This window comes from Nematostella vectensis, chromosome 13 (assembly GCF_932526225.1).
Source record: "Nematostella vectensis chromosome 13, jaNemVect1.1, whole genome shotgun sequence".
NCBI classification, from domain to species: domain Eukaryota; kingdom Metazoa; phylum Cnidaria; class Anthozoa; order Actiniaria; family Edwardsiidae; genus Nematostella; species Nematostella vectensis.
Window position 1 is genome coordinate 9,357,905 of NC_064046.1, and position 21,887 is coordinate 9,379,791.

A 21,887-nucleotide genomic window follows, 5' to 3' on the forward strand; every position below is an offset into this window, starting at 1 on the left:
CATTTTTTTTTTTATTACTTTTGGATGAGGTTAACAGGAATATTATATTTTTTGTTGGGATATACTTTTTCAGGCAAAGTCACCAGTTTACTTCCGGTCGATTTCGTAATATTCTTCGATGATTTTTAACTGAAAATGCGAAAAATATTTATAATATCAAAAGCAGTGTGTCTGTATGGAGTTTCTTCGAGAAGCCGATGGCCTGTTAAATTGGGCTGATTCTAATACATTATTTTGTCTGTTGAGGTTTCCGTCGGCCCTCCGGAAGTAAACTGGTGACACCCTTGCTACACCCGTGCAAGTGCGACTCTTTTAACTCTATATACAAACAGATTCAAATCTAATGTGAGAACTTATGCTTGTTTTACGTCAACAAAGTACTTTTCCTGCTGCCAAACAAGATCTCCTGTATAAAAACAGCAAGTACGGATACCAGTAAAATGGCCAAACTCGATACCTTTTCCCACGTCAAGATGATCCCTCCAATAGAAAACCCAGTCTCGTGTATAAGTCCTTGTAAATACATGACGTATGACTTGAAGTTAAACTTGGATTTACGTGGAGATTCCTTAAGGGGTGTGTTAGAGGGTAAACTCTCGCTGCTGTTGTTGTTACTATGAAGTGTAGGAGGTGAACGAGAATCGAGCTCTTCGTTCAGCCTTTGAAGAGAATCAGAAACTGTGAGGAAATTATTAGGGCTTGTTTGTCCGGGTAATTGGTTCTCCACCAAAGACTCTCGTCTCTGAGCGACTAACGAAAGCCTTCTGTCTTTTTTGAGGATCAACCTTTTTCGTTTCAAAGATTTGAGTAAGTTTGTGCTTGCTATGAGCACACTTCTAGAGCGGTTCACTTTGAGTTTCTTCATTGCCTCGTGATACTCGTCCATTTCCTCGCCTTCTGATTCGCTCTCATCTGATTCGGGATGCTCGCCCCAGCTCTTTACGACCGTGGTGACGTAGCTGTGATATGTTTCTGTCGCCCAAGCAGCGACGGTCAGCGGTGTAACACTCCAGATCATTGGAACTAGTGCAAACCACAGGTAGACCGCCTTGCGGTCAAGAAATAGAAAATTGTAGGCATTGATGGCGAACGATAGAGCAGTGGTTAGCACGAGGTTCACCAGCATGTACTAATGAGAAAAAAGACAAAGTTTGTTTTTTAATTTGCTTATTCTTATTACGTAAATCGTTTCATTTCTCCACTCCGGTCCCCCCACCCTCTCGAGATACGATAGTGACACAATCTGTGACAAAGTATTTTCCCGATTAACGCTCTATTAATGTTGAGGAAAAACGCACCCCAATAAATTCATTGACTTTCTTGGGCGCTTTCATGAATATATAAAAAAATAATATCATATATAAAAAAAAATAATATCAATTTTTGCAATGTATAATTATTATGAAAATGTCCATGTTACTAGTATTTCACATGTCATCAAGTCACAAAAATACAGTAGATAGCCTCGTCTCCAGACTTCTCCTTTGTCAGCTCTTTTTTCCATGATGCAACGCGGTCATATCTTATGACGTCACAAGCGAGAAGCCGGGCAGCGAAAAGGAGCATTGGGGACGAGGCTAGGAAAAATTGTTGGCTGTGAGGAATTTATCACAACAAGCACTGCTTGACATCCTCATTTCTTATAGCACCACAGGGTACCCGTCATGAGTGTTAAGACTCACCAGACAAGCATTCGAAGAGCGTCTGATAAATGCCGAGCGATGCTCAAATATCTGCACCGCTTCGCGAAACGTTAGACGAACATGTTTTTCTTTAAACTCGCCTTCTATTCCAACTGAAACACAAAAGAAAAGTAATAAACTTGAAGATGTTCGCCAAAGGCATTACCGACCACAAATAAACCATTAAAAGGTCGGGCTTCTGTGTAGTCTGAACGCGAAGCGAGGCTTTGGCAGCTCGAAATCTTGTCCCCCTCCCCCCTTCCTTCTTGTAATCCTCGTGGGCTAGGGTCCATACCATTAGAAAAGGTTGCCGTCTTTGGAAGACCTCTTTTGGAAGTTTGTTGGTTAAAAGGGTGCGCAAAGCATTAATTTGTGCGCCGTCCTGCCGTCCTGCCATTCCCATATTCAAAAATTGTGAACCCTTGTGAATTGACGTCTTTTTCTTAAAGAAAAAAAACACCATTTACACTCTTATTGTCTTGCTTTCGGGAAATCGCGGGCTCGCAGAAACAAGGTGGAAATCCCGGATGTATGGGTTTCCTGTGTTGCTGAAATCGGATTCCAATATGGCGGCTAGGCGGTACCGCAAGTTTACATATAAAAAGAAGCAAAGCTTTTCGTCATTATTCACCACTTCAAGTACGTTTGCATTTGTATCACTTGAGCAAGTGGATATAGTCCTTCCACTACCAGGTATAGAAATCTATAGCAATTGTCTATAATAACCCAGGAGTTTAGTATTTGTTCTGGTGGGGCTATTTTAGCTTGACAAAACCATCAAGTTTCTTTATTCTTTTTTTTATCGGAACTTAAGCATAGTCGAACACCGTTATCAAGGAGATAAAAATGTCGCTTAGCTTGGAATAAATTTAATGTAAAATATTTCCAGATTACATATAAATTATTTATTTATTTATTAAGTTTGATTTTTGGAGGTACAGGCATCTCTATCCAAAGAAAACAGGGTGGATTTATTGTAGATAAAGAATGCTATAAAATGTCTTTAATGGACAGAAGAAGAGTGAGTGTCAATGAAAGAAAAGAACAAACAGATGCTCAATCATGATAGTAAGTTATGGTTTCATCCTGCCTCAGATAATAACATCACATTTAGTTGCCTGGCTAGCCATCTGCACATCTGTGTGGGAGATATTGCCTGCTTATAACTAATAGATGAGATTGAGATAATAATTTCCCAATTAATGGGATCAATTGGCATCAATTACCACATCTTCATCTAGTTAAATAAAGTAGTCTCATTTCAAAAGAATAAAATTAAACAATTAATGAATATACTTACCTCTAAACTCATTCATGGAGAGGCCAGTAAAGTACATGACATAAAGCAGGAGAACAAGGATGAGTATATAACCAAACAGGATGTGGAACAAGCTAACAACACGCAACACATTCAATGTCACATATGCCCATGTCTCTTTCAACTCCAGCTGTATGGCACCATCGATATAGTAGCAGATATATTGGCCCGACATCCCAAATAAAGCACCAACTGGGACAATGATGGGTAACTTCTGTTGAAGAAAAGGCTAGAATATAGCATCATAGAACAGTAGTATGCTATGTTATTTTTGTTAAAATAACTATACAGATAGTACTTGTTTTAGTCTCCTAAATGCTTATTAGATTCATATTCTTGCTTTTTCTCAATAATTATCAGCACAAAATGTCTTTAGAACAAAAGGTAACAATATAACGTGATTAATTGTACTTTTTCTTTAATGTTCAGGCCACTTTTTCATTCTGGGGGAAAATTTCATCCTCCGTTTTATGACCCCCTCTATTATGGGGGGTTCTTTGGTCAAGGATTCTAAGACCTTGGGCCCCAAGACAAGTACCAAAGAGGAGCAGGCTTTCCTTATGTGGTGGACATAGTCTGAATTCTGCTGCTGAGGCACATTCTGAATCAAAGGCACTGATATTTGAATGGAATGCATTGGTCTTCCCCCAGCCCAATCTCAGCCTGTTCAGTTGGCCCCATGCTTTGCAAGGTGCTTGTCAAATGAGCATTCTCTGTTATGATGTTTTCCAGATGTTATTGCTGGCATGTTTTTTCCAACAGTCCTGGACGGGGGGGAGGGGGGGTGGGGTGGCCTGGACCCAGGATGACAGGGGGGGGGGCATTCATTAAGGCCCCTGTGATTGTTGGGAGAACAACTCCTTGTTCTCGCCTAATCTCCCCATTTACTGGTGGTAAGTTTCTTGATGAGATTCACACATTTCCAATTGACTTCTGATTTGATCAGCATTATTGTGCATTATTTTATTTGCAGGGAGCACTTGTTTTACACTTGAAATCTTCAGGACAACGATTTGAGAGGGGGTATATGTGAACTGTAGTATATTATATACTATCAAAAGATTATATACTATCATAAGATTTTTGTTGGGTTCTAGCCCATACTTGTTTGGGGAGGGGGCTACATATTCAATATCAACTTGAGAAGTTCATGAAATCCTCCCCCCTCAAAACACATGAAGAATAACAGTAATTCGTATTTTATGGTGTGTTGGGTAGGTTATACTGGTTACGATTGTGTGATTTTGCATTTTTTGCTATATTGGTAATACATTGGTCTTCTTCTAAAACAAGCATTGTTTTCTCTCGCTATTGATTGAAAATAAAGATTTCAAAAATTGCAAAAGAACAAATTAAAAACTTGTAATAAAAGCCTATTGCGAGAAATCGCAGCTCAGTTAGGCTTGTTCTCTGGGTCCGGTAATTAGCGTAACTGAACTGATGGGTTGAATGCTGAACGGATGAAAGATAGACAAACGCTTTTAAATGTAGCAGATGAGTATTGCCCATTGCCACAAATGTTTGACGCGCCTGATTGCAGAGATACGTAACGTTACAAATGAGAGGAAGTGTCAGGAAATTAGGGCTTGGCCGATCATGCGTTCTTATGAATTCAAAGACACCTTCTACCGGTGTCGGTATACCTCATATTCATTTAAGAAAAAAAATATTTAAAAAATGTCAAAATAATAATATTAAATAATTAAACTGAAATTAAGACGTTCTATTGTTTAGGACAGATTGTGATTTTATCAACATTCCGTGTATTACAATAACACTCCGTTATTTGCTTATTTACTTTCGATACAATTCCCGTCCATTCAGTTTTCGTTGATTTTTTCATTCTCCAATTATAATTGTTGTATACTTAGACGTTGTTTATTAGTTTTATTGGGTCCAATTAAATTGAATTTAACGTATGAAAGAAACGAGACAGTTTCATTTTTTTTTTTGTTAGACATTGCTTTTATTGCTAAACTCGTATTTCATATCGGAAGCCGGCATAAACTGTATATCACAAAGTCAATAAAACTGTCATAACGTCTCCGCTCTCCGCAATATAAAATTTAAACAAAGGTTTCAATGAACTTTTCTGAAAAAAGAAAAAAAGGAAAATCTGCGAGAAATACCAAACTCAAAAAAGCCTTTTAAATGAAAAAAAGAATCACCGTATGATATAATTACCGTACTACATTTACTTTCATCTACGTGGCGAAGTGTTCTTCTATTTCACAGATGGGTTCTAATATCGTTAACAAAAGATTTTAAAAAGTCATTATGAACGTTATACATAATTTGTTTCCTCTGGATTTTGTTATTTGAAGGTGTCAAACTTTTAGAGATCTATAGAAATCGCTTGTAAAGAGAAGCCTATTTTAATGCTGAACATCTTTTGTAGAATTTATGGCTTTTGTTTACTTAAGTAATAGTGGTATACTCTGTAATTGTGGCTTTTACAGTAAAAACTGGGTATCCTGCTAATACCAGTTAAGCTTTTCAAATCCAGTAGTGCTCTAAACAAATATAAACGAGATCACGACGAAAATCGAGCAATTTTGCAATTTAGCAAAAAGGTCAAGGCCTTATTTATATCATTAAGTATTTCTGATAGAAATTCTAAGTCCGACGTTTAGCTCTCTTTTGTGATATCTTATTTATCTTAGATAAATAATTCATAAGAAATAAATGTATTTTGACTTGCGTCTGAGTGTCAAGGACACGAAGGACGGTGAGAGATGGTAAATGGCTTAATCTAATTTATCGGCGATTTCCTATTTCTCATAAAGGTGCAGATAAAACAAATACTTCTCTCCTTTAAATCCTGAGTGCTATTCATAGATTCTGTGTAAGAGAGAGGTACTCAGAAACGCAGGTTTCGTAGTGATCAGCGAAATATATGACCATAAAAACCTTTGCTTACTGTTATTATCTTAATTGGTGAGTGCCACTTACAACGAAAAAGCGAGAAAAGTTTTGCTCACATCTTCTGGATATTTGCCTTGAAAATGTCTATAAAAAGTGTTTTCTAGACGTTCTTTTTTGTATCAGATATATTTGAAGTAGCGATGGGTATATTTATCAGGATTGTGATTAAGACAGATTAAGCACAATTTATTTTTCAGGTTAGTGTTGCTTTTGAGATAAAAAATAATGAGTGGTTTCGAGGAAGGGGTTTAAGGGATGATAGCGCAGACCATCAGCTGGGACATATGAGCAAACTATATGAAAATATTCTACAAACACTATGCACGTAGACTGCTTTCTTATGAACAATTTCCCTTTCTGATATTTATTAAAGCAATCGATTTTCTATTTACTATCTATATTTTGAAACAAAAAGTCAATCGAAAGCCTTTAACTTTCAGGAAAAGTTAAATAGTGGATTGATTTCATTCTATAAAAACATTGAAATGTTTAATTCTTTAGTATTGCAGGATTTTTTTAAAAATATTTTTGTATTTGTCGACCCTTAGTTTCAAAATCCGGCTGGTCCGGGCTAATACAGGCAATTTTCAATTCATTTATAGACCCAATCGATTCATTTAGTAGACTACTTTGTCAAGCATTTCATTAGTCCTTCGCTATTTCTTATTCTAATTGTGTTTACTTATAAGCTTCTTTCAAATCAGACTAGATAATATTTACTGCAAACCACTTGAATTTATTTTCTTCGGCTGTCAGTTTTTCTTTTTGAGATGGTTTATGTTAAAAAAAAATACTTGGGGTGAGTTCTTTAGGAAAATGTTAATCTTTTGTGTATTTTGTTCTTTGTCGGAAAATCTTCTTGTAGGCGGCTTTTTTCCTGAGAATTATTCATCTTTGTGTACAGAAAGACCTGTATTACAGAGATTATTACCCTACGATCCTTCCTTCCTTGTTTCATTAATAAAAACGTTTAATAAAAACCATTATATGCTGATGTTAACAGACGCTGTCAATAACATCGACTTCCTTAGGTTTTTAGTACAGATCTGGTCGGGAATAATTAATCTGCAATTTCCTCACAAAAAAATCAGCTTTTTGCTTTAACAGACATTTTACCTTCTAATTTGTAATAGGAATAATAAATCTTTATCTTGCTTCTTGTATTTTGATTTTTTAAATGTATGTTCACAAGATCTTACCTTAGCAACTCGCTTGACTTTCTCCAGCGTTTCTGTAAAGTTCCCATCAACGTAGAGTATTTCGAGTCCGTCTTCAATCCATGGAATCAAATCTTTGATGATAACATAAGTTCCTGATGTAAACGAAACAAAAAAGACCCCTATAGCTGTTGCCCATGCCGTTCCGAATATGTGTTTTGCCTCGTAGAAATCCAACGCAAAGTGAACACAGAGACTCGTTATCCATAAAACAAGGCCAAAGCGACCAAACCACGGATGTCGCTTGTTTTTGTGTCCTATAAAAGAGGTGACCATGTACATTGGGTAGAGAATCGCGTTTAGCTGTTCCCTCGGTACTTCTAGGTTATTCCGTGCTCTCATTTTCCGTATGCGAGTTAAGCAATGAACCACGGAGCTCATGCTTCGTTTGGAAGACATCTTGACTGGTTAGAATATGAATATTTTCCCAAGAGCTGCTTCGCTATAGGTGCGTCCCAAAACTGGCAAAGTTTCTGATCTGAAATGAGAAAATTCGAAGCTGAGTAAAATATAAATTAAAGGTTCTTGAAGTCTGTGGTTTTGCAAGTACTGTGTATTTTTAAGTGTGGACGATTATTCAATACCTTACAAAAACTTCGCCTTAAAGGGCCAGGTCTTGAACTATCTGTGATCCACCAATGTGGAAAAAGCTTATTACATTTGTGAGAGGCTTTATTTGAGCAATATCACATAGCCTAACGGTCTAATCCATCACCTAAATCCTGACAGAATTTAAATTACTTTGCCTCTTCAGCTTAGCGTCTCCTTCAGAGGGGCTAGCTTTTATTATGGGAAAACTAAGACGATGGTATATTGGAAGTGCAATGTCTTTTTCTCTGTTGTAACTACAAAAACTTCTCGATTGTTAGATACTTCGATTCAAAGGGTACTTTATCGATACCAATAAAACCGTTGATGAAACCTTAATCTAACGAAACAGTGGTGTTTGAGAGACTATTGGCAAAACAAGAAGGTTAATATTAAGTAATCAGAAATGGCTTGAATGATAAACCAGCAGGGAACTTACAATAGCAAAAGATCTTGGAGACAGTACCCAAGACGCACCGCCAAATAGTATAATACCAGCAGATGTGATGTTTACTAACAAAGCCTTGCAGTACGGATATTGCCTTACATGAATACCACTCATTGGAGTCAGCTGGACTTAGGATTTTCTTTCGACACTCAGGTCCCATTTGCGATTTTCAGCTCGTGTGACGTCGCAAGTTTATGATTGGTCGTTGGCACTTTAATTTAAAGTTTGTTCGCGCCACCAGAGTCGAATAACTTAGCAAGACATCTGTTTTTGACGCTTAGCGTAAATCCCTCTATTTCATTTTTCATTTTCACGGGCAGTTTCATTGTGTTCGTGTGTGTTTTTGAATTTCAATTTGGTACTTTTTTAAAGCTAGACTAGCCTCCCAAAAATAATATTTAGATTGAAATACTGGATTTAGATTAATGTGCTGTTAATTTACTTTATTTCTAAAATCTGAAAAAAGGCTCAGGAAAACGGACGAAATATTTGCTATTCTTACATGTTTGGTGGTATGTTTATTTTTATATAATTTTTAATGACATCTTTTTTTATAATACAACAGAATAGAAATTGGTTTTTACTGTTGTTCTTTGTATGAGATTGATACTCGGGAGACCAAGTAACAACCTCATAAGGAATTGAACGTTTATTATCTCCATATTTTAATAATAAGGGACTAAAATTGAATAATGATGATATAATTGTAGTAAGAATGCAAAGACCGTGCTGGTTTGAGAAAAAATTATGTTCCAAAAATAGGAATCGGAAATAAGCGCAAAGAAACCTGAAAGTAAATCCAGTAATGATTTATTTACGTTTTCTAAACATAGAACTAATTCAATTCAAATAGGTTCACATACTAAGAGCAAAAGAGTACGACCGCAAAAGTCATGAATTACTGAAAGACGGAAAGCATAACCTTTAAGGGAGAAATCACAAAAAAATAGTTTCTATCCAAAAGGCATGATTACTGTAGCCTTCAGAGGGGAAGCACAGCAAATAGCTTTTATCCAAAAGGAAAGAATCACTGTAGCCTTCACAAGGGGAGCAGAGCATAAAGCTTCTATTACTTTATTTGTTGTTTTTTTAAGTCAAAAGAAAAAAAGAGATTGAATAGAATACGAATGGCAAGCAGCGTTGTTTATTATATCCCTGCAACAGTCACGGAAGCAAATGTGATATGATTTTTTTTAAGTGTGCTAATTTTGGAGCAAATTTCATACTAACCACTTTTACACTAATCACTTTTACACACCAGGCTGTTTGAAATTTGTGTCGGTGATTCTTCTTTTAATACGCGCAGCTGTTTTCAAGATCGTGGCCCATAAACGCTCTGATCTCAGAAAAAAAATATTTGATGTTCTTTTTAATGCATGCTGTTTATTGTTTCATTGTCAGAAAATGTTAATCAATATTTCATTCAATATTCATTATTGCGATGGTAAAAGACTATCTTTAACTTTAAAATATACCTTATATATATTTGTCATATTTTGTAATGGCGACGAATTCAATTGTAGTGCTTCTCCGTGTTTCAGCTCTTAGCTTTGTCAGTTACATGGTTTAAACTGCTTGATCTTGGCAACCATCTTTAAGCTTTAAAGAGACTAATTCCAGATCTTACCCTATGTTTTTTAAGCGAGTTCTTGAGTTTTATGTTTTGTGTAATTTTATTAAGATTTCCAAATTTTTTTTACTCTTCTTGTTATTGGCCTAGCACAACTCAGTGCGAGTTCTTGAGTTTTATGTTTTGTGTAATTTTATTAAGATTTCCAAAAATTTTTTACTCTTCTTGTTATTGGCCTAGCACAACTCAGTTAAGGAATCTCTATTTGGACGAACAATTTCTACTTGGATGAAAAATTAAGACTTCAGATCCAGCCGTCACCAATGAAGCCGTTTGTATGCTTGTTTAAAATTTCATTGTTAATTTAATTTTCAAATCCCTCTTTAAAAAAAATTTCATAAACGTAAAATTACTTTTGAGAAATAAGGCCTACCTGTTACCGTAGTTTGATATCCCTTCATCCTTTTGGTATGAAAATCTCGTTTACCTTTGTTCCCTGTAAACGCGGATGCTTGGCTATCCTTGAACGCCCAGAGGTCGATACTGTAGTCATTCAATTCTGGGCTTCTTCAATACGAATTCTGTTGGCTCTTATCTTCTGTCTCTAAGGGACTATTTTCTAGGCAGAGGTAGAGGCACGCTAAGGTAGGGGTTTTCCTTGAACATCCGAACAGCCTGAGGGGCTAACAATAGCCTTTAATGACCTAACTCGTTACACTTTAATGATAATAACATTTTTGAAACAAGCACATAATGAGAGTCCGCTATTCAAATAATTTCTTTACTTTTGAATAAGAGATAAGTAACGACGTTAATGTTTGAAAGAGGAGATATTTTAAATAGATAAAAAAGTAGAAAATTGTACTCGACATTAAGGTCAGAAAATGTATGTTTTCATCTTGAACTTTTCTCATGAGTATTACACCATTCTTAACGCCAGCAATGAACTTTACATGTTTCTGTTATGTAATTCGTATGACTCCTCGGCAAACGTTTACTGAATCATGTACACAATGAACTTGAATCCTTCCGCTTCTTGGATCCCCTAATCTTAAGGACATTAAAACTTGGGTGTTCGGTTTCCAGTGTAAATAAAACAGCAGTCTATGTGCGTCACTTCCCATATCCCCTTCCTGTCATTGCGTTGCTAAAATATATATAAAAAGAATGATTTGATATTTTAAAGAACACCATTCAAGACTGTGGTAAAGAACTCTTTCGCCGATTTGTTTTCACTCTACTTTTCGGTACAAACAGATACCTAAGTAACAAAAAAAAAAAACATTACAGATATTAAGTTTCTATGATACTCATAGACAAATATCTTATCTATTGGGTGATATTCAATGAGTATAAAGTATAGGGAGTCACGAAAGAAGGAAAAACAAACATAAGGAAAAATGGCACAAGTTCGTTTGTAATGTTTAGTTTCCCCTTAGTAATGTCAGTCAAACTTGAGAGTTTGTCTCGGGGTAATATCTAGACAAATTTAAAATCGTAAACGGAAAAAGGTTAGCAAACATATCAGATATATCTTGTAGTCCCACGGTCTTGCTCACTGTGATCTCCTTGATGTTTGCTGACTTGATTATGATGTCAGCAGTACGTGTTTGCAAATGGTGTTATCGCGTGGGACATTACTCTCATAAGTACTACAGAATGATAATCAGTCAGAAGATTGAACTAATGTTTTAAATGACGGCCATTATCGCCAAATAATGTCTTTTGGGTAGTGTTTGACTTAATAAGAACAAGTTAAGTAGTAATTTTGGGGGACCTTAAATATTCAAGTAATTATTTTTGTACTTTTTAGTAGGAAGTGGGTGGTAATCAAAATATGGACTTAGATTCACGGCATATTGCCCTTGAGTGTGCAACACTTTGCACATTTTACAGCTTGTGTTACTTACTGTAACAAATTTAATTTGCAGTTTTGGAAAAAGAACTATTTGGCGTAAAAAGAACAATTCCGTTACTTTGGCCGAGAAGTTGTATCTCATCGGAAACAAGAGTCTTTCGGAAATCCAATTCTAATAATCATCTTGGGAACCAAACAATTTATTCCCAGTAAACCTAAACTCCTCAAATTTAAAGCTTCAGAAAGATATAAAGGCAATCGTGAATTTAAAATATGTATACCCTCCTACCAAAAGATCGAAAGATTACACAGGCGCACATACTGAATCACAGGGAGCCCAAGCTTTGTATTTGTGTCTATCTTACGGTAAACATTGTACAAAAACAAAATTAAGTGAAAAATAATAAAAAAATTTCTTCAGCTTTCACCAAATCTTAAGAACATGCCGAGGCTCAGATAGCAGAAAAAAATATTCTAAAATGCAGAATAAAATTGTGCTCATAGTAACAACCTTATTGTTGCTATTGATCATTAGTGTACTTTCTCTTCCTAATAATTCATTGGGAATTATATTTTTATATACACTAAAATTTAAGAACATCGTTAAGAACATATTCAGCCTTAAAATGTCCCAAAAATTAGAACGGCTTAGCCTTCACTGAAAATTAGACGTTCTTATAAAAAAGTGTATTAGAATTACAGGGGTACACACTGAATTAGAAATATGTGTACTTCACACCAAAAGATTTACTGGGGTACACACTGAATTAGAAATATGTGTACTTCACACCAAAAGATTTACTGGCGAACACACTGAATTAAAAATATGTGTACCTTCACGCCATAAGATATACAGGCGGCGCACACTGAATTGGAAATATGTGTACCTTCACACCAAAAGATATACAGGCGCACACACTGAATTAGAAATATGTGTACCTTTACCCCAAAAGATAAACAGGCGGCGCACAATGAATTGGAAATATGTGTACCTTCACACCAAACGATATTCAGGCGCACACACTGAATTGGAAATATGTGTACCTTCGCACCAAAAGATATACAGGCGCACACACTGAATTGGAAATATGTGTACCTTTACACCAAAAGATAAACAGGCGCACACACTGAATTAGAAATATGTGCACCTTTACGCCAAAAGATAAACAGGCGGCGCACAATGAATTGAAAATATGTGTACCTTCACACCAAACGATATACAGGTGCACACACTGAATTAGAAATATGTGTACTTTACACCAAAAGATATACAGGTGCACACACTGAATTAGAAATATGTGTACCTTCACCTTCACACCAAACGATATTCAGGCGCACACACTAAATTAGAAATATGTGTACCTTCACACCAAAAGATATACAGGTGCACACACTGAATTAGAAATATGTGTACCTTTACACCAAAAGATATACAGGCGCACACACTAAATTAGAAATATGTGTACCTTCACACCAAAAGATATACAGGCACACACACTGAATTAGAAATATGTGTACCTTCGCACCAGAAGATAAACAGGCGCATACACTGAATTAGAAGTATGTGTACCTTCACACCAAAAGATATACAGGCGCACACACTGAATTAGAAATATGTGTACCTTTACCCCAAAAGATAAACAGGCGCACACACTGAATTAGAAATATGTGTACCTTTACACCAAAAGATATACAGGCGCATACACTGAATTAGAAGTATGTGTACCTTTGCACCAAAAGATATACAGGTGCACACACTGAATTAGAAATATGTGTACCTTTACACCAAAAGATAAACAGGCGCACACTGAATTAGAAATATGTGTACCTTTACACCAAAAGATAAACAAGCGCACACGCTGGATAAGAAATATGTGTACTTCAAACCAAAAGATATACAGGTGCACACACTGAATAAGAAATGTGTACCTTCACACCAAAAGATAAACAGGCGCACACACTGGATTAGAAATATGTGTACCTTTACACCAAAAGATAAACAGGCGCACACGCTGGATTAGAAATATATGTTCCTTCGCACCAAAAGATAAAAACAGGCGCACACACTGGATTAGAAATATGTGTACCTTTACACCAAAAGATAAACAGGCGCACACACTGGATTAGAAATATGTGTACCTTCACACCAAAAGATAAACAGGCGCACACTGAATTGGAAATATGTGTACCTTTACACCAAAAGATATACAGGTGCACACACTGAATTAGAAATATGTGTACCTTCACACCAAAAGATAAACAGGCGCACACACTTGATTAGAAATATGTGTACCTTCACACCAAAAGATATACAGGCGCACACACTGGATTAGAAATATGTGTACCTTCACACCAAAAGATAAACAGGCGCACACACTGGATTAGAAATATGTGTACCTTCACACCAAAAGATATACAGGTGCACACACTGAATTAGAAATATGTGTACCTTCGCACCAGAAGATATACAGGTGCACACACTGAATTAGAAATATGTGTACCTTCACATCAAAAGATATACAGGCGCACACACTGAATTAGAAGTATGTGTACCTTCGCAGCAGAAGATAAACAGGCGCACACACTGGATTAGAAATATGTGTACCTTCACACCAAAAGATAAACAGGCGCACACACTGGATTAGAAATATGTGTACTTCAAACCAAAAGATATACAGGCGCACACACTGGATTAGAAATATGTGTACCTTCACACCAAAAGATATACAGGCGCACACACTGAATTAGAAGTATGTGTACCTTTGCACCAGAAGATATACAGGCGCATACACTGAATTAGAAGTATGTGTACCTTCACACCAAAAGATATACAGGCGCATACACTGGATTAGAAATATGTGTACCTTCATACCAAAAGATATACAGGCGCACACACTGGATTAGAAATATGTGTACCTTCACACCAAAAGATAAACAGGCGCATACTGAATCAAAAATACTAGTGGTTACCCGTGAAATATTCACGAAAAGCAATTCTTTGTTGTACAAAACTTTTTGAGATGTATTTCATTCCTTCAATGTATTGGGCTTCCTGGTGCTTTTCAGTATGTGTACATACTGAATTAGAAATATGTGTACCTTTCACATAAAAAAATATATAGACGCACACACTGAAATTGTCAGGAATTGGTATTTCCACTATTTGTTTTAAATATGTGAGTTCTTCTAAATGCGGACATATATGCCTATATAAAGGCAATGCAAACAAAAGGCACTGTCCGAGATGCGAGAACCTTTGCAACCAGGGATACGGAGTTTAGCTTAGTGTAGTATTAAGGTCTTGGTAAAGGTAAATTTGACACCAGTTTGTTTTTGTGGTTTTTGCAAAACCTGTATCAATAGTTCTTAAACTTATTTTTTGCAAAAAAAAATTTTTTCCACAAATCGCAAGACTGCTAAAATGTTTCCCGTGACCTGTTGACCGTGAATTCACGCCAAATCTTTGACTTTTCTAGCGTATTATTTTGAAGCGAGAACTCGAGCTTGTCGGGCGTAACCTCGCGACGGGTTTTAAGATATCGCCTTCAAGTTTTTGGGATCTGATAGATAATTATGCCATGCCATAAAGTGTGGAATTCTCGATTTTCGACTGAAGATCGTATTTATAGCACTTTTCGTGTCCAAATTTCGCCAGAAAGGAGAGTTCCAACTTTGATTCGTGATATTTTGTTGACCGTGTCAAGTAACTAAAAGTCCTCACACTACTTTGGTAGATCATCTATCTGTCATTGAGATGCAATTACGTGCAAGTGCATGCGCAATAACGCGAACGCTCTAGAGTAAACTCCATACTTTTGAGTTTAAGGCCTAATGGAGGATAATGGAGGCTAAAATAACATCTGAAATCGTAATTGTTCATTTACTGCATTTTTGTTTGTGAGAGACGGAAATACGTAATTTGAGCAAAAATGTATCTTTTTAAATGTTTACGGAAACGGCGGTAATGCGATCTGGCGGCCAACCCTGGCACTTAGGAATCCTGATAAGAGCGATGATATGTATAGAGTCAAGCACTTGACCTACAATTAGCTACCGGAGTTTATCGCCATATCATAACTGCGATATAATAGCGGGCAAGACACTTGAGACCGGAGAGGCGGAAAGACGTAACGGGGGATTATGGTGAAGCCAGTGAAGAGCGATGTGGTTTCTAATAAAGCATGACGATCGACTTCTCTTTTGTTTTTGTTTATAATTGAAAATACAATGGCTTATTTGCAAGAAAACTTTAAAATAACAATCTACATTTGAAGTCTTATACTTTATTAATGATATTTCATTAAAAGTTTCTCAGTTTAACTGAGTAATACTTGCTTGAATTAGCCGATGAAGATGGATTCTTTGTGTGACTCTCAGCATTGAGCGGGAGCATAAAATGGCGGCATGATTGGCCTTCTTTAACAGCACACGTGCTTTAGACCAAGGTGCGGAGGAACGTTCTTTTATTAGAAAAAAAGGGTAAAATTTTGTATTAGACTCGATTATGTGATCGCTCGAAGCCAGAGATCCTCCAGAAAAACGAAGTCAAATACTTGAATACTCGAATACTCGTGCCATTTGAACACCTCCGATAGAAGAGGAAATAACAACCCGGGTCTCGGCACGGGCGATTTCCTCTGCGGTCATACCCTGTGTATTTGTCTTTTTATCGTTATAACAGCACAATAAATCTGGTGATAAAACTGGCGAGGTCAGTCGTTCATGTTGTTACAAGAAAATAGACTTTACGAGAAAACGCGAGTGGCCTGTGCCACCTCACTTACTATATAGCGCAAGACAAAGCCCCTACGTTAGTATTTTTTTAAAGACTTCCGAATCGACCCGTCTTTGTCTCTGTGGTATACTCTCCTTGATACTGGATCCTTGTAGCATGGTCGGCCCTCACATAGGGCTGGAATTGGTGTTGTCTCGGTTGAACACTTTTTCAATTGCAAGTCCTATTTAATTATTAGGTCGGCAGTGTCTCGGCTACTCTTGATAATCGGTGTTTCATGGAAGTGGAATCTCACAAGTCAGTATTTGGGTAGGCTGCGGTTTAAATGAAATGTTTAAATGAAATGTAAAGCGATATCCACTTCTCAAGAATAACTCACTGAAATATTCATACATCCCATAGTGTTTTGAGAAGCTAAAGACCTTTGCCGGCTTACGTAAGATAAAGGTGCATTTTTACGCTTAGTTGAACAGCATTCTATTTCGAATAGACTGTGCATTGACCTCGAAAACGACTAGAAGAGACTAGGATTGGTTCCAAATTAGATGTTCTATGAAAAGCGAAAAGACAAAGTGTTTAAACCGCCAATTATTCAGATAATCCTTTAGAGTAAAACGCTTTTATAATGTGCTCATGATGAAAATTGTTTTTTAGTCAGTAAATTCAAACGGAATTCGACGTAAGACGGCAAACTTTTAATCTGATAATCTCGCGGCGGGGCGTTCATATAGTTTGAATACCAAATTCAGCCATGAAACATCATACGATAAGAAAATAAATAAGTTAGCTTGAGTGACTCTCGCTGGAATTTCATTTGTTTGAAGCACAGTCAGTGCAACCAGCTTTCGAAAGCGAGTACTATATCAAAAGCTGGCTCTATATTCAAAGTGGACTCTATATATGCGGGTATCAAAGATTCATAAATCGCGTTCATTGTCCCAGTAACGCAACCCCAGACTCAATACTTAAGAGTATTCTCACTCCCTACTCGTGTATGACAAATAACGGCTTATTTACATTTAGGCCGGTTCGCCTGAATCGTGAGAATTTGACCTCCAAAAATCTCGCGCTGCGCGTCGATAGCGACCCGCTTAAAATCCGCTCATCAATAAAAAACCACACTGTGTTATTTTAGCCATTATTATTGCCTTCACTTACACCTTTCAACAGTTGGCTTGAGAGATAATTGACTGGTGAAATTATTCGTCATTCGAGAAGTTTAAGCAGTTCGGCTCTCAGTAGCCTCGGCTTGCTGATCAGTAGGGGCTCAAACATAAGTAGACGGTACAAACTCACGGATCCGTGCTTCTAATAATTATACCGAGAAAATATTTAGTGTGACTAAGACATTCTTCAGCGATGAATCGTGACGAAAAGTACAATGGTTGAGTGATTGGCAGGTCCTTGGGTACGCGCTCTAATTGGTCGATTTGTAATGCATAGGGAATCCACGGACCGTGAATTCTACTTTACCGCTTCTTCGGCATAACGAGTGTTTTTGGTTCGTAACGACGGTGAACAGTCCCTTGCCTTGGCCACTTTAGATTCAATGTAGCGGAGCCGATTACCGGTTTGCCGTTTCAATTTTTCTGGTTATTTTCGTTCACCGCAACTCGTTGATATGGGACTGGACGGTTCTGCTAGCTTAGGGTTTCTGGTACTCTTTACTTTGCTGTCTAGTCTAACCATTACGGGACATGCACAGACGATCGAGAGCGCTAGCGTGCCCGAAAATGAACCTGAGGGCTTTCGTGTGTTCTCGTTCCCTTCACCTCCTTCAAATGAGATCTATTCGTTCTTCAGGGCGCTCGACACTGCCTCGCAGAGCGCGCTGAGATTATTCGATATCTCCGAAGATGGAGTCGTAGTGACTAAGAATCCGTTGGTTTATACGGACGGCGAGGAGAACCTATACGTTCTCACGGTACTCAGGCGACAGCGCGGCATGACCGAAGGAGGGATTGCCTGGACATTACGCATTACTGTCACCGATACGAACAATTTCCAGCCGACTTTTGGAGCCGATCTCTACTTGGGTTACATTGCCGAGGAGGCTGCACAAGGAACAACTGTCGGTGGGTTGGAAAAATGCCACGCAGAGGACAAGGATAGGAGTGGTATTGATAGATATGAGATCGTTAGTGGCAACGAGAGAGGGTATTTTGTGGCGGAGACTAAAACTGTGGGCGCGCAGAAGTTCCTGGTGTTGAAGGCTACGAATACTAGGATTGTTCGTGATCCTGCAAGGCCAAGCATAACACTAACAGTGCGGGCCAATGACGGTGGGGGACTCCACGGTACTACTAGAATACAAATTGATATCCAGGACACGAATAACAACCCTCCAGTGTTTGAGAAGTCCGAGTATACAGTGACGGTTGGAGAAGATACACCGGTTATGACTTCCATTCTGAGAGTCCGCGCGAGGGACGCTGATATCGGTCGGAATGGGGGTATTTATTATTACCTGAGGAACACGCAAGACTTTACTATTGACGCTATCACTGGTGTGATCCGTCCCATCCGCATGTTGGACTTCCAGAGTGGCCAGCAGCGTACGCTTGAGGTGACTGCCCGGGACAGAGGATCGAGTCCCAAGGCTGCGAATGTAAACGTCCAAGTGACGATTCGCTCCGACATCTCGGGCTACCCCCCTGTCGTAGTGCCGTCCTCTTCCTCTGATAGAAACCGCCCTCCCGTATTCCCCGAAGGTTCGTCCTTTACTCTCAGTATTCGCGAAGATTTTCCAGTAAACGGAGCCATACAAGTTGTGAAAGCCAACGACCCAGATGCTGGCAGTACTAACGGGCAATTACGCTACTCTCTTAGCGGGAACAACAACTTTGCTATCGATAGCACCAGCGGGGTGGTGACGCTACAAACCCAGCTAGAGTACAAGGGGAACCCAGCTCAGGATGTTATCGACTTGGTTGTGACTGCTACGGACCGCAATGGGCAAAGTGGAGCCCTCAGTGCGAGTGTTAACCTTAAGATAGAGGTCCTAGATGTGGACGACAATAATAACGCGCCCGTATTTAACCCTCAGCAGCTCGAGCTTACGGTGTCTGAGGACTCAGCCGTCGGGAGGACAATCAGACGAGTGAGTGCTACTGACTCTGACGACGGGTCCGATGGGCAGGTTGTTTACTCCATCATTCAAGGCTCAGGGCTTGGAGTGTTTCAAGTTCAAGCTACAACGGGGGATTTGATAGTAGCTGCGCCTTTAGATCGTGAGAAAATGTCCTTTTATGATCTTGTTATCAAGGCCGAGGACAAGGCAACCTTTCCGAAGTCATCAAATTTATACGTGATGGTTAAAATTCAAGATGTTGATGATCATTTTCCGCAGTTTACTCAACCTATGTATTACGCTAAAGCCCCGGAGAAATCTCCCGAGAATACTTTTGTGACTGTAGTAAAAGTAGTGGATCATGATCTGGGGGAATCTGTGTCTTATTCTATCACAGGCGCAAGTAGTTTCAAGATAGTGCCCACGAGTGGGCTTATTCTCACGACTGGACCAATAGACCTTACAACAGAACCCTCAACATACGAACTCGTTGTAACGGCAACGAGTACAAACTATGGCACCACTAAGAGAGCTACCGGGCAAGTTAACGTGGAGATTACAAGCAAAACCGAGTCTCCGCCGGTGTTTAAAAACACCCCATATGCCGTCTCTGTGCCGGAGAACCAGGGGAGCATTGCTAACTTAGTGTGCGTAGCTGCGATAGACACGAAAGGCCAGCCTGTGATTTACAGCATCGAATCGAGAGGGGAGCCGTTCGGGATCGACTCTAAATCCGGTAAGAATTAAAAGCTTATTTTTTAGCTCGTAATTAGTCCCGCAATCTCGGCGGGTTATCGTGTTATTTGGTGGTCTTATCAAGATAAAACTCGCTCACTTTACCCTAGCTTTCATCGCCCTTTCATCGCGCTCCCGTCTGTGGAGAGTTTTATTTGTTTACACACAGACCTCCCAGGTCGTACTTGGAAGCCTTTTACGTGCTGTAGTAAGCCATTTGTATGTCGGATAACAATTTGCATGCACACTTTGTATCATTCGTTGTCTATTTCGTGGTAGCGCATGGCCGGTAATTTTATTGCGGTTATGTTAACACTTTAGAAATCTTGAATTTCGCGAGAATATTCATAGAGCCAAAAACCACACAAGTATTTAATTACCCGTGACAAATTGAATGATAAAGACGCTTGGTAGAATTTCGGTTGTAAGAAAAACCTTTCTAACCATTTGGTTAATCGTAATTGAAGGGAATCGATTTTAGTTTTACATTCGACATCTTGGAGCCTTTGCTTGGCACACTTGGATTGGTATATATATCTTATATAGAATCAATCAACTTTTCTTAGCAACCCAACCTAAACTATTCAACGTATTCTTGAAAGCTATGCCGATTCCTGTGGCAACTATCGTATTCCCGATGCTTATTTTATCTTTTCCCTCGCGGCGTTTTCAGATATTAAATTAATTAATCGTTATATTGTTAAACTCATTTCGGTACATGTGGAACACAAAACTAGCGCAATTGTTAAAATCTCTGGAAGCCATTTCGCTGCTTTACTTGGAACCCATTCAAGTGTGGATTGCTCGTTGTTTGCAAGCTTTGGTCCTCGCCAATTTTACACACTATTAATTTTTCCCTGTTCACATACAAACTTATAATTATAACATGATTGGATTTGTGAATAATTTGGAAACCTGAAATAATTGTTACATAAAGAACTCGCGTTTTACAAAATTAGAAAAGCGGGTAATACATTTCTGTGCTTGATGACTCGCGTTTGTAATGGAGAGATTTTTTTAGCCGAAAGATATTCTAAAACTACTAAGTTCTCATGTCTTTTTGTACTCGTATTAATGTCAATCCGATATCAATCGGAATTGCACTAAAATAAAAAAAAAATCCCGAAATAGCGCTCAATATGAGCTTTCAGAAGTCCTTATTACGGAAGGCTGACGTTTTGTAAGCCTGAAAGCTTTTACAAGGTGCCACCTATGCTACAGCTGTTAATTGCTTTATAATTTATGGAATTCAGAAAATTGGTGGAATTTCTAAGGTTTGTCTAAAAGCAAACACGAGATATGAATTTTTTGGAGGTTTATCGAATTCAACCTTGATTTGTCCCATTTCCTGTTGTGAGATCGGTATCACTGTTACCAATGTTATCGAGGAGATAAAATGGCACAAAGCCCAGTTTAGATGATAAGTTACATTATTACTAAAATCTAAGCATCACCAGTCTTGATATTGTTTCGTATTGAAAGTCATTTACAGTACAGCTAACAGCGTTGCTTAGGAATTCGTACTGTAAAAATTGAAAAGGATGCATTTAAAAGACGCATTTTTATTGATACAATTACTGAAAGTCAATTCAATTTCGACGAGAAAGGCCAATAAAATAGCAATAAATACTAAGGAAGCTATCACGTGATTATTATAAATTGAAGGGCGTGCCAAATATTTTCCATAATGGTTTGATCCATTTGATTAAAAAAGTATATTGTTTTACTAGAAAAATACGTG

The 21,887-nt window shown here is 38.0% G+C and overlaps 2 protein-coding genes and 1 long non-coding RNA gene across 10 annotated transcripts in view; 1 reads left to right on the forward strand and 2 right to left on the reverse strand.

Annotated features, from left to right (window-relative positions):
• Positions 1–23: 23 nt before the first annotated feature.
• Positions 24–10,973, reverse strand: LOC5518542. Of its 4 annotated transcripts, none has more exons than XM_048720813.1 (5): positions 10,236–10,973; positions 7,125–7,620; positions 2,983–3,214; positions 1,683–1,795; positions 24–1,129 (listed from the first exon to the last, which is right to left on the reverse strand). In XM_048720813.1, the coding sequence occupies exons 2-5, from the start codon at positions 7,539–7,541 to the stop codon at positions 365–367; spliced, it is 1,527 nt and encodes a 508-aa protein (XP_048576770.1). In that variant the 5' UTR covers positions 7,542–7,620; positions 10,236–10,973; the 3' UTR covers positions 24–364. The 4 variants fall into 4 exon arrangements, with proteins under 4 accessions (XP_048576770.1, XP_048576769.1, XP_048576771.1 ...); XM_048720812.1 differs by having other exon boundaries at positions 10,182–10,973; XM_048720814.1 differs by lacking the exon at positions 10,236–10,973 and adding an exon at positions 8,170–8,583.
• Positions 10,974–15,759: 4,786 nt separating this feature from the next.
• On the reverse strand, positions 15,760–17,633 carry LOC125559022. Its single transcript, XR_007306268.1, has 2 exons — positions 17,500–17,633; positions 15,760–16,655 (listed from the first exon to the last, which is right to left on the reverse strand). It is a non-coding gene; the product is annotated as an uncharacterized LOC125559022 (long non-coding RNA).
• LOC5518543 (protocadherin-like protein) overlaps positions 17,476–21,887 on the forward strand; it is a 38,484-nt gene continuing 34,072 nt past the window's right edge. For all 5 annotated transcript variants that reach the window (XM_048720776.1, XM_048720774.1, XM_048720775.1 and 2 more), the window contains exon 1: positions 17,476–20,147. In XM_048720776.1, coding sequence (XP_048576733.1) covers positions 17,963–20,147 — 2,185 coding nt within the window. In that variant the 5' untranslated portion in view covers positions 17,476–17,962. The remainder of the gene's footprint in view (positions 20,148–21,887) is intronic.

Coding starts and splice junctions, on each gene's coding strand:
- LOC5518542 (XM_048720813.1), bottom strand. CDS start 7,541: ATGTCTTCCAAACGAAGCATGAGCTCCGTGGTTCATTGCTTAACTCGC. Junction 3,215..7,124: donor AAGTCAAGCGAGTTGCTAAG/GTAAGATCTTGT, acceptor TTTCTTCAACAG/AAGTTACCCATCATTGTCCC. Junction 1,130..1,682: donor GCTCTTCGAATGCTTGTCTG/GTGAGTCTTAAC, acceptor TTTTCTCATTAG/TACATGCTGGTGAACCTCGT.